The sequence below is a fragment of the Crotalus tigris genome, unplaced genomic scaffold (genome assembly GCF_016545835.1).
Source record: "Crotalus tigris isolate CLP2741 ecotype Arizona unplaced genomic scaffold, ASM1654583v1 scf7180000024427.8105951120:4207309, whole genome shotgun sequence".
NCBI classification, from domain to species: domain Eukaryota; kingdom Metazoa; phylum Chordata; class Lepidosauria; order Squamata; family Viperidae; genus Crotalus; species Crotalus tigris.
The window spans coordinates 2,322,636-2,335,871 of record NW_024100595.1 but is presented as its reverse complement, the minus strand read 5'-3'; the positions used below and the strand labels follow the sequence as shown (position 1 = coordinate 2,335,871).

Here is a 13,236-nt window from a genome sequence, read left to right as displayed (position 1 = left end):
TAATATGGTGAGGAAAGAGAAATTTAACAAAATTTCCCAAAATACTTAAGCACAGACTAAAAATAAGTGCAAAAGTGATCAATGAAAAATTCAGACAATCCCAGAGTTTGAAAGTCGTGTAAGTTTGATGCCACACACACTGCCTATTTTTTGTTTTAAGTTGCATCCTAACTTACACATTCTGTTCTGCTCCAAATTTTCTGATGACAGAATACTTTACTATTTCCAAGGGCTTAGCCAGCAACAGATTGTCATTTGTTACCCTTCATGTTTTTTTTGTTTCAATGTTTGGGGGTGGATGTTCCCATCCCTTATTACGTTCCCATCCCATAGTAAACTTGGGAAGAAATATAAATCAAATCAAGAGTATTTAGAGACATCCTACAGGGCCAAAATGGTGCTTAAGATGGTGAAGCTCTTGACCAGGATCCAAGCCATTCTGTTTTCTCTCCTCTCACTCTTGAGGGTTTTAGACTCCGGTAAGAAAGCTGAAGTGGTAAGCTGGTGATTGGCTCTATGGAGTAGAGAGTTGGTCTCTGACAGAAGGCCACCTGAAGAGACTAGAAGCATTTGAAATGTGGATTTACAGGTGGCTGTTACGTATAAGCTGGGTTGACAAGATCAGAAATGAGGAGGCGATAAGCCGCCTGGGAAAGCCAAGGGAAATCATCAAAACAATTAAAAAATGAAAATTAGAATATTTCGGACATGTGATGCGACACCCAGAAAAATACGGCATACTCCATTTAATCCTCCAGGGAAAGATGGAAGGCAAACGAGGTCCAGGCAGAAGAAGAACATCGTGGCTTCAAAATCTAAGGGACTGGTTTGGACAAAACTCAGCAGCACTTTTTCGTGAGGCTGCTGATAAAAACATGATCGCCAACGTCCGATAACGGATATGGCACAAGAAGAAGAAGAAGAAAAATGTCCAAGGGGAATTAATGTGGTGGAATGTAGTCTGGATTCCCAGGAGGGAGGGGCCACATTCCAGAGGACCAAGAGACGACAAAGTTTAGATAGTTTGATTGGGAGGACGAGGCTCAAGGCAACTCCACCTTAAAAGTTCTCAAAGTATATCTTTATTGATGCTAGTAGTTTGCTTTAGTTTGGCAAGATTTCTGTCCATAGGTGAGGAACAATAAAGGAAACTGTTTTGGAGTAACTCGGCACATCTTTCTTGGTTTTGGAGCCTGACATTGATTTATCTAATGGTCTGTAGGTAGTTACTGTCCAGAATTCCAGAACATTTCTTTCATCCCTTGCCAAGTGGGGGAAGGTAGGATTGGCCCAATTCCCCTTTTAAGCCTTACCCATTTCTTAACGTGCAACCGATAAGAGGAACAAAGGCCAAAATCCAGAATCCAAAAGGCTGCTATTCTCTAGAAAAGAATCTTAAAACAGTTAGGCACACAAAACAGCTGATTTGTCTCAGATCAAGGGACTAGCAGAGAACACAGACAAACACATTGGTCTGCCTGCATCTTGTTCTGGTCATCTCATCATGTGTATCTGTCACCTGCTCCTGCAAACATCTATTATGGCTCTTTTTCTAAGACGGTCAGTAGAAGGACTTGAAATAAATGCCATGATAGCTTCTTTTTTTCTTTTTTAAAAGGGAAAAGGAAGTCTTCATTACCAGCACCACAAAAGTTTCCTGTTTTTTTTTCTTCTTCTTCTTTTTTTACACACTGAGCATTTATAACAAATAGCCTGGCTGCAGTCTCTGGAGAGGAACACGATTTGATCATTGGCTCTCGTTTTCATTACTCAATGGTTCCGTAAGGAGTTTGCTTTCATACTCATTCTCGGTTGCTGTCTTAGAACCATCCTCCTTTGCCCCATCCTCTAGATTGTCCGCTGCTTGTAAGCCATTCTCATTTTCTCCTTGAAGTTCTATTTTCTGTTTATAATTTCGTTTGAAGAACCCACACTGCAATGCAAAGTAAGAAAAACCATTAGAAGCAGAAATTAGACAGGGAGACTCAGCCTGAGCTTAACGATGTTGAATTGGTAAGGAAAGCCAGTTTGATCTAGTGGTTAACGTGCCAGGCTAGAAAGCGGGAGATTCTAGTTCTACCTTAGCCAGGAAAGCCAGCTGGGTGACTTTGGGCCAGTCCCTTTCTCTTAGTCCAAGTCACCTCATGAAGGAGGAAGATGTATTGAATATGTTCGCCACCTTGAATTATTTGTAAAAATAATAGAAGTGGGATACAAATAAATAGATAAAAACATGTCTTGCCTTCCAGCCATCTTTCATTTTTACAGCCTCAATTTTTAATACTGGATGAACATTAAATATAGTTCATAGTTAAGTAAGTCAAATGGTAGAGCAGCTAGATCAGATTTAAATCTGAACAATCTTAATAATTTAAGAATTCCAATCATTCTTTCTTGGAGCTGTGAAACAATTTGCCATGCTAGAGTTATCAACAATAATTAGTAACAATTGGGAAATTATCCCTCTCAGTGATACAATCCACATTTTGCAAACAAAAGATCCTAGGCTTAATTTCTGACATCTCAAAATAATGTTCAGAAATAATCCTAGCTGAAACTGTAGCCTGACAATATACTTCGGACATTATAAAGTAGTATTGGATGAATTGAATAATTTTTGGATGTTAGCAATGCTAGTTTGAAATATTACTGATCAAATCTTTTTTTAATTCAACTGACCAGGAAGAGCCCAACTCTCAGTTCCTCAAAATCGCTCTAGATTTTTGAAATAAAGTAATCTTACCTTCCAAAGTCCTACAATGCAGAGAATAAGCAAGAGCAAGCCTCCAAAGACACTGCCTATTATAATTGGGAGATAATTCATCGTGATTATCACCTCTACTTCTGTGACCTGTAGGGCATATAAAAGAAAGGCACAAAGTCACAATCATATCTTTACAGCCTGGGACACCCTTTAAATAAACATTTAAGATTGGCAACTGGCCATCTTTTCTCCATCGAATTTTTATTAAGTAGTTGCTTTAAATAATAATAACAGCTAGCAGAGCAAGTTTCTTATCCTCCCTCCTGTTCAGCTGGAGATTTTGATAATGCAAACTTTTATTACCTCATAACATTTTCCCTTCCGTTTTCCTCCTTAATTTATTATTACTTTGCCTTTCAATCCACTCAAAATGGCTAACACTCTTGAAAAAGCAATTAAAATCCCCCAAAATACCAATTCCAGAAGTGTGCTGAACATATTTTGTAATAATGTCTTGATAAGGAGATTTGGAGGATCTTGACTATTTATCCAATTGTTTGTGTTTTGGGTTGGTTCTAACAAAACCTACTTGCAAATTAGATTTTGGATTGTATTTGAAGGGATGATATGGCTTATTTAATACAGGAGGTAAAATTAGTAGATTGCATCAAAGCTGTTCTAAAAATCATGGGACTTAGGGTTTGTAGCCAGTTTGATCAGTTGACCATATTGTAGTAAAGAAAAATGTTCAATAAATTTAAAAGTGTTCTGCAACCTTTCTGTGAACTTCCTGAATGGTTCTAAGAAACTCCAGCCTAAATAAAATAGATGGATTGATTGGAGGAACATTATAGTAGAAGAGATAACAATACTATAAGAATATAGAAAATTCTTAGAGAAGGAGAGAAAGAAATAACTTCAGTCACAAACCCACCTGAACCTGGGCAAATTCATGACCATAGAAATTTTTATATCTTCCGGTATCAAATTCAACCCACAAGGCTGTGCAAAGCTTGGTTTGAAGAGAGTGCTAACAAGATAAAAAGGATAATGAAGTTTACATTGCATCAGGCAGCATAAATCATATGATGAATATGCCAGTTTTTTTAAAGACAAGTCATTTGCTTTCAAGCACATGTGGGTGCAAGAACTAAGTTCAAAGTCTTTGTGAGATTAAGTAGCCCGCCCAATAATGTCTGCATCTGCTTGAGGTTTTTAATTATAAACGTTGTAGGTGGAAAGCCATGTTAGTTTATGATGTCCCCAAATGGACGCTGGTGGCACCTCTTAAGTAAAAACTGCTAATCATAAGACGTGCAATTTTGTTATGAAGTAACTACAGTCACTTCATCGAATGCAATAATAGATGGAGAGGGGAAAACAAGGTTATTCGAGACGTATTACACGTACTGTGTGAATAGACAATTCTAAGATCACAATTACATTTGTGATCTTCAGAGAAAGCTAGAAAACTTTAATGTGTATAACCATTTGATGTTCAGCAATTTATCACTCAGTTGTGCTGCCGATTGTATTCCTATAGCATGCTAAGCTAAACCAAAAAAATCATAACATGGTGTAGTAGCAGGTTATTTTAAAATCTGGGTAATATGTATGACACCAAGATAGCTAGATTAGACATTTGCTCTGATCACAGACTCTTTCCTAATACCTCATCTCAGTTTATTGTAGGTCTGTAGTTTTTTTTCCTTTGCAAGCTTAATGAATGAATGCCCCTGCCTACTTATTCAGATATTGAATAAATTGGAACTAACATTTATTAGATGGGGGGGAATAAATTTTCCCATTCTCCAGGTTTCAGATTTAAGAGGAATAGGAAAATTCCTCTTATAAATAGAAATCATTGTTATTGACCTGTTTTTACCTCTGTATTGTTTAGGGTAGACATCACCCCAGTAATATGGATCGTAGATGAATTTATCTGTCCGAGATCACATTTGTAGATAAGATATTCATCAGTTGCACAATGCTAGAAAGAAAACAGTACAGTTAAAGATAGGTTCCAGCTGCACTTAACCATCTTTTTAAGGAATTGTTAGATTTCTTAAAATGACTGTTTATTTTGATTAAATTAATATTCCCATACATAGTAGGCCTCCTGATATACTGCCTTGTAAATAATAATACTGCCAAAGAAGAAATGATGGAAGACATTTTTAGATCATAGCCCTGTCCGAGGCTGGTAAGAAGAAATTGTTTCTTACTATTTCTTCAAAAGATAAATCAGAAAATAGAGTGTTACTTCTTTCATTAAGATGGGAATAGTTATATGGCGAGCTAATTGTTTAAATGACCAAGCAATTCCATGATGAGTCACACCATTTATTTAAAATATTTAAGAAACTGGCCATGCCCCCAAATAATCTACACAAATAAAAATAAAAAGGTAACATATGGATGACTACAGTCACTTCATCTCTGCTTCTTTTTCTCTTTCATCTCCCATCTGTTGTTTATATAACATGACCACCCAATGCACGAGCCTGCACGTGTACAGCAGCATATTTTTAATTACTTAATAATGTTGCATCAGATTTAGAGATATAAGCTACCTGAATTAACTTGGGATAGTTCTTCACAGTTGTGTTCGTTTTATCAGGCTGGCACATCACATTAGGATTCTAAAAAAAGAAAAAAGCTATTCCGTATTATTGTCATGCAAAACTTATATATAGTTCACCAATCTTTGAGCCGCTAGAAAAGTATGCCAGCATAAATTGTGCATCTTCTTTTTTCCCTGCAGTAGTGAGACTGGTGAGTTATTTGTTCTATGTACAGGAGAATCATATATATTGCATTTTAAGTAAATTAAATAATGCATTATCTTTAAGAATATAGAATTTGGTCATATGAGCTTGGTTATATGTAAGAAAGTGAGAGAATGGTAATGAATTTGAGCCAGTGTTTTTCAGCCTTGACCGTTTGAAGGTGGGTGGACTTCAACTACCAGAATTCTGGGAATTTAAGTCCATATATCTTCAAGTGACCAAGGTTGAGAAACAACAACAACAATAATAATAATAATCCCAAAACAACTGGAGCACCACTTGAACACCATTGGCATTGACAAATTTGCCATTAGTCAATTGCAAAAGGCGGCCTTACTAGGAACTGCTTCCATCCTGCAACGATACCTGTAATACCATCAAACATCCACATCTGCCTATGCCAGGTCCTGGGTAAGGACTCAATAGGTAGACAAAATACCAAATCCAGTCTGAACATCTGGCTGACTGTGCGATGATCCATAATAATATAATAAAGTTGGAAGGGACCTTGGAAGTCATCAAGGCCAACCCCCTACTCAGGCAGGAAACCCTACACCATTTCGGACAAATGGCTGTCCAGTCTCTTCTTAAAAACTTCCACTGTTGGAGCATTCACCGCTTTTGGAGGCAGGTTGTTCCACTGGTTAATTGTTCTAACTGTCACAAGTTTCTCCTTAGTTCTAGGTTGCTTCTCTCTTTGGTTAGTTTCCATCCGTTGCTTCTTATCCTGCCTTCAGGCGCCTTGGAGAATAGCTTGACTACCTCTTCTTTGTGGCAGCCCCTGAGATATTGGAACACTGCTATCATGTCCCCCCTCGTCCTTCTCTTCGTTAATATAGACATACCCAATTCCAGCAACCGTTCCTCATATGTTTTAGCCTCCATTCCCCTAATCATCTTTGTTGCTCTTCTCTGCACTCTTTCTAGAGCAGTGGTTCTCAACCTTTCTAATGCCGTGACCCCATAATATAGTTCCCCATGTTGTGGTGACCCCCAACCACTTATACATCACCGGGTGCCAGAGGTGTGGCCAAAGAAAAGGGGAAAAAAATGGCGGACAGCCTTGTTTGGCGACCCCCGTGAAATGGTCGTTCGACCCCAAATGGGGTCCCGACCCACAGGTTGAGAACCACTGTTCTAGAGTCTCAATATGTTTTTTACATCATGTGACCAAAACTGGATGCAGTATTCCAAGTGTAGCCTTACCAAGGCATTGTAAAGTGGTATTAATACTTCACGTGATCTTGATTCTATCCCTCTGTTAATGCAGCCAGCACTGTTTTGGCCTTTTTGGAAGCTGCAGCACAATGCTGGCTCATATTTAAGTGATTGTCCACTAGGACTCCGAAGTCCCTCTCACAGTTACTGCTATTGAGCAAGGCATCCCCTACATAAAAGATTTCCTTGGCAGGCATCTGTTGATACTATATTAGTAACTGAAGACTAGACATGATCTTTAAAGAGGGAGTCAAACTATTTTCCAAAGCGCCTGAAGGCAGGACAAGAAGCAATGGATGGAAACACTTCAAGGAGAGAAGCAACCTAGAACTAAGGAGAAACTTCCTGACAGTTAGAACAATTAACTAATGGAACAACCTACCTCCAGAAGCGTTGAATGCTCCAACACTGGAAGTTTTTAAGAAGAGACTGGACAGCCATTTGTCCGAAATGATATAGGGTTTCCTGCCTGAGCAGGGGGTTGGACTAGATGACCTCCAAGGTCCCTTCCAACATTATTATTATTATTATTATTAATAATAATAATAATAATAATAATAATAATAATAATAATAATAATAATATAGGATGTCAAACACTGGCATCTCTGAGGGAGGGGTAAACAGGGCCAGATGAATAAAAGCAGCATTGTGGCATCCCAAAGCACAAGTCCTACCCTTTTTTAAAATACACATTGTAACATCAAATGGATGGCTGAAGTGGGCAGAGCTTGTGCTGTGACACTACAACGTTTTTTTTTTTTCAGTCTACCTAAGGCAGCAAGGAGCTCCAGATGCTGCTGGCCTCAAAATCTTTAACTCATTGTGGACTTCCTAGACAACATGCCTTTAGAGAATTACAGAAAGATTTTTAAAAAGTTGTAAAACTACACAGTGAAACTTCAAGATTTTTTTTTCTACATTAATCCACCCCAAAAATGTTTTTCAAAAGAGTATTTTAAATACAGCAAAAACAAAGTACAGTAGCCTCAGATTATTTGTCATGATTTCCAATTAGACATAAGATATTAATTAAGTGCATAATTAGATCAGAACATAGTATGAGAAAGGAAGTTATACAGGAACCATTTCAGTGATCTGAAAAGGAGGACTCAAAATATTGGCTTACTGGTGTAATACAAGGGGACAAAATAAACTGTAAACTTTTTTAATATAGAAAAGTATACCTGGTTCATGTCAAACATGCTGTGTTACCTACCCTGCCTTTGTAAACCTATTCTCTCCTCCTATAATCCCTAACACACTTATATTTTAGAAAAGAGGACATTAACACTCTTTACCTTAGACAAAATCATTTAAAGATAAGGATATCCCAGGGAAGATTCATAGTATTCTTTTAAAAATTTAAATGTGTCTGGTAATTGTAAAGTGTGTATGCCTGTGTCTATGTGTGAAAATCTGGAAGATGTGGGTATGACATTGCAATCTAAGCCCCACCTCTTGTATAGATGCAACCATAGGCTTGGATCACAGGGCTGCACCTGCCAAATTGCAAGTTTTGATCTCACCTCCAGTAGATCCTTTTAATGGAACCAACCAGATTGTCTAAAATAGAGCCTTGGGAGTTTATATTTGAGCACAGAATAACAGTTCACATGAGTTTCCATTAAGTAAAGCTGACGTACCGCGGTTAGGACTTTATCAATCTTCCATATCAATCCAGCAGGAACTTTAGTTGGCACTTTGACATACACCGATACTTTAGGCGGTGGGAACACCCCCAGGGCCCAGTTAGTTACCTGGAAGTGAAGGAAGGGGAAGGGCAAAGTAGCAACAAAGGTGCATTGAAAACTCTGCAAAAAAATATCATTTGCCTGCAAGCAAGAACTGATGGGACCACAAAATAGACAAAGTAAGAGCAAATGAAGAAGCCAAAGTGCCCTGGAACTTGAGAATTCAAACAGACAAGCATCTGCCACACCACACTTAACCACTGTCATTAAGAAAGACAAAAAGGTCTTGATAGTGGACATTACAATACCTGGAGACAGCAGAAGAGAAGAGAAAGAAGTAGAGAAAATCATCACATACAAAGACCTGCAAATAGAAGTAGAACAACTGTGATAAAAGAAAGCAAAGATAGTACCAATAGTAATAGACATCTTGAGTGCAATCTCAAAACATCTGGAGTATCACTTGAACACCATCGTCACTGACAACATTACCATTGGTCAATTGCAAAAGGCAGCTTTGCTTGAAACAGTTTACATCCTGCAACAAGACCTTTAACACCATCAAACAATATCTGCCTACCGTATATGCCAGCGTACAAAGCGACCCGGCGTATAAGACGACCCCTGTCTTTGTCACCAAGCCGCATTCCTAGAACGTCGTCTTATACGCCGGAAACTACCAATATTTCCGGTGTATAAGACGACTCGGCGTATAAGACGACCCCCGTCTTTGGCGCTGATTTTAGCGCTTCCGGAAGTCGCCTTATACGCCGGCATATACGGTATATCCCAAGTACTTGAGATTTGATAGATGGACAAAAATAGATAGATGGACAAAAATACCAAACCCAATTTGGCTGACTGTGCGATCAACCGTTATATGGTTGGTAATATTTAACATTGTAAGCCACACAGAATCACCTGTGTGTGACTTGGGCAGCCATATAAATTCCTTTAATGAATAAAAACCCTGTCAAGCCCCTGGGCTTGCCATGAGCCGGGAGATGGGGAGCACGCAGCCAGCAGCCGACCGACGTCCGCATGGGGGCCTTGAGCACCACCCAACTCCCGACAGTCAGCTGGGAGTCGGGTTGGCGTCCGGAGTTCAGCGGAGAACCGGCGGAGCCGCTACACACCGCCCGGCTCCCGATAGCCAGCTGAGAGTCGGGCCGGCGTGCGCACGTCAGCTGGGAGTCGGTGGAAATGCCCATACGGACCAGATGCTGGCTTGCTGATTGGGGTGGGGTTGGTGGGTGGGGGACATCTATGTAAAGCGCTTTTGCATTAAAGTTTGCTGGTCACCTGTTCCTTCTGTGTCTGGAGTTTGTCGGCAGCTAGCAGAGGACAGCTGACAGTAAGTCAGCACTCTGCCTCCTCCCCCCTGCGCCCGGCCTTTATTAAAAATAAGCCTTTGGGCCGCACTCTCCCAAGTCCACTGGATTTAAGCACCATGAAGGACATTGCAGAGTTCTTATTTTGAGGTAAATCTTGCAAGTGCTGACTCACTTGGTAGGAGTGTGTCATGTTCTTGTTTTCTTGCTGCTTAGAACTGAAGTCAATGTATTGGCTAGATGTCTCTAACCTGCAAGAGACAAAAGCAGGAATGGTTAAGCAAGGAAGGAAACCCACCCCAAAGTGGAATTTATGCCATAGCAAGAGGTCTTATTATTACTAAAACTCTTCTCCTGCTTGAGCAGCGGGGCTGGACTAGAAGACCTCCAAGGTGCCTTCCAGCTCTATTCTAAATTCTAAGAACAGTCCACAATACAAGCTGAAAAGGGAAAAATAACACTGCAGTTATTTGCAGACAGAGGGCCCCTAATACTGTTAAAGTGAGAGACATTATGCAGCCATTCAGTCTTTTTAACTGGTTCTCTTTGTGGAAAGAAAGAAGACAAGTGGTGGGGGGGGGGGGAAGAGAGGGCTGCAACTCAAAGTTGGCAAGGGGTGGACTCTGCTTAATATTCTATGAACCCCCATAGCAAACCATACAATAAAAACCTCATTTAGAAGTTGGGACCAACCAAAGTAACTCTAGAGCAGGGGTGTCAAACTGCCAGCCAGTGGGCCGGATGCATCATAGCGAAACCACATCCACCCCATTGCCGGCAATGGCAAAAAAGCCGCGATACGTCACGTGATATTGCGAGTTTGACACCCCTGCTCTAGAGTATATTCTACATTTGTGATGGTGCCATAATAAGCAGCTATTGAAAGCCAAGGAAATGTCATATCTTCTGGGAAATGAGACTGGAAGATTTTGCAGGAATTTCAAACATAGGTATTTGTAAAGTTACATGATCAGAATGTGATTGATTCACAAGCACTAGCTTGTTCTGGATGTTAGATTCATTCTGCTTAATTATGGAATTATACTACAGTGACATACAGCTCTGCTATCATTTCCAGGAGAAAAATGGAAGAAAGGGCAACCAGAGTCTTACCCCTTAACAATGATGTTGATGGGGTACATTACAGGGATGCTACGATGAGCTTTGTTGTTTGGAAGAGTTGCATTGTCCTCATTCTCACTGTAAGAGAGTAATGCAAGATTACACAATACAATCTTAGAACTGCTTGTTCCAGAGATGATCCAAACTTCTGCATCCATAAGCAACAAGAACAATCTCCCCCTATCCCTGAAGAGAAAAGTTTTTGATCTGTGTGTGCCACCTGCTTTAACATATGCCGGCGAAACATGGACACTAACCCTCACAATTGATACAAAAGCTACGAATGGCGCAAAGAGCCATGGAAAGATACATGCTCAGCATTGCAAGACAAGACAGAAAGATCCACACATGGATTAGAGAACAAACAATAGTATAGGACAGTGGTGGCGAACCTATGGCACGTGTGCCAGAGGCGGCACTCAGAGCCCTCTCTGTGGGCACCTGTGCTGTTGCCCCAGCTCTGCCTCCTCCTGTGGCCACCTCCTCACCAGCAGCCCCTCTGGAGGAGAGTCGCCCCCGAGCGCTGCCCGCACTAAGCAGCACAGCCAAAGACATGCCAGCTGGGCAGCGGGACAAGACTCTGCCATCGCGCTCTGTCGCGTGCAGTTGATGCTGTAGGGCGCGGGGGGAGGGGGGCTGCCGTAGGCCGTGGAGGCGGTGGGTGGCCCTGTGGGCAGATGAGGCGCAGGGGCAGAGCAGGGCGGGTGGGGGGGGTGGAATGGAGGGGCAGGGCAGGGGCGGATTTTGGACACTCTAAAAGATTCTCCATCACTAGTATAGGATACCATCAAGAGAATAAAAGAATTAAAATGGAAATGGGCTGGTCATATAGCAAGAAGAAATGATTGGCAGATAGATCAAGGCAGCCACAGAATGGATCCCACTTCATAAAAAGCGTGCACAAAAGAAACCTAGAACAAGATGGATCAACGACATCAGTAATTATTGCAGGCCCAACAGGTAAAAGAAAGCTCAGGACCGTATTGGTTGGAAACATGCAGAAGTGGATAGAGAAAAGGCTAGAAGGAAAGCAACAAGTACATTTTGTTATAGCTGACATGCAGATAATCCTTCTCCAGCATCTGAAACAGGCAATCCTTGCTTAACAACCATTTGAAGTTATAAGAGACCACCCCCCCAAAAAAAGGTATTTATAACCCAATTCCAGAGTTCTGAGAGTTACACAGCTAGTTGCAGCATTCTGCAGTCACATGACCACGATTTATGACATTTTCCACCCTTTTTGGCAGGTTTCCAAAGAAAAATGCTCATGAATAGACTTTTGTAATGACCAAGGTGTTCACTTAATGACTACCATGCTCAACTAATGACAGCTACAAAAAAAGTAAAATTGGATACGGTCATGTGGGTGCCTTGAGTTATGACCATCATGACTTACGATGGAAATTTGGTGCTCCCTTATGGTCATAAGTGAGGAGTATCTGTACTACGTTATAGTAAATAAATACTAAATTAGCATTAAATTATAATAAATAGAAGCTATACGCGGATGGCTGCTATCACGGTTTTCTCGGCCGCTGCAAACTAATGTTTTTTTTTCAATCCACTTTCCTCTTTTCTTTAAGATCTTTACAGTTTCAGATCCACCCAATTTTACCATGTGCACCCTGCCATTTCTCCATGATTTTCCTTTCCAAAACTTCATTAATTTTCCATCTTTCCCTTCTCCTCCTGAGTGGAAGACCTAAGATTAGGACAGCTCATTTTACTTTCTAGGTAGCACCTAACATAATAAAGCTGCAAGAGATAAAACATAATGGTTCAGTAAAATAAGTAATTGAAGTTTACCTGGTGACATACGCCACCATCTCCAAGTCGTCTTTCCAGGCAATATTCTCGAGCACACCAAACTGAAGCTGGATCACAGTCTAAGAGGGAGTAGGTCAACACTGAGATAGTCTGCCAAGCATTTTACTGTCTTTTTCATTCTACATCTCTGGCCTGTGACACATCAGATCAAGCCCTTTCACTCCCATTAATCTCACTAAACAATGGAAGATGCATATCCTTACATTAGAATTATAATATATATAAATATATATGTGTATGTGTGTACATACATACATAAATATGTATATGTATGTGTGTGTGTATAATGAATAAAGCGCGTTCACCAGGAGAGTTTAAAGTTAAAATACTTTAATTAAAGTATTTTACTATATTAAAAGGTTGCCAAGCTTTCGTTGGGAAAACTCCCCAACATCTTCAGGGCTGTGAGACCGTTTCACAAGGTGGTTCAAACGGGTTCCATAGACGTCTGCGCTTGGTTCCTAGACTGTGCCAGTATTCTCTGCTGAACAGCTGATAGGTGGGAGGGGGAATCGGAGTAAAGATTTCTTCTGTCGTTCTCTTGAGCAC

The 13,236-nt window shown here is 40.4% G+C and overlaps 1 protein-coding gene across 1 annotated transcript in view; it reads right to left on the bottom strand.

Moving 5' to 3' along the window:
• Positions 1-1,059: 1,059 nt before the first annotated feature.
• ITGAL (integrin subunit alpha L) overlaps positions 1,060-13,236 on the bottom strand; it is an 86,531-nt gene continuing 74,354 nt past the window's right edge. The window contains exons 22-30 of the mRNA XM_039330469.1: positions 12,667-12,746; positions 10,849-10,935; positions 9,911-9,986; positions 8,357-8,470; positions 5,278-5,346; positions 4,590-4,694; positions 3,639-3,734; positions 2,744-2,851; positions 1,060-1,933 (exon numbers count right to left, since the gene is read on the bottom strand). Coding sequence (XP_039186403.1) covers positions 1,748-1,933; positions 2,744-2,851; positions 3,639-3,734; positions 4,590-4,694; positions 5,278-5,346; positions 8,357-8,470; positions 9,911-9,986; positions 10,849-10,935; positions 12,667-12,746 — 921 coding nt within the window. The 3' untranslated portion in view covers positions 1,060-1,747. The remainder of the gene's footprint in view (positions 1,934-2,743; positions 2,852-3,638; positions 3,735-4,589; positions 4,695-5,277; positions 5,347-8,356; positions 8,471-9,910; positions 9,987-10,848; positions 10,936-12,666; positions 12,747-13,236) is intronic.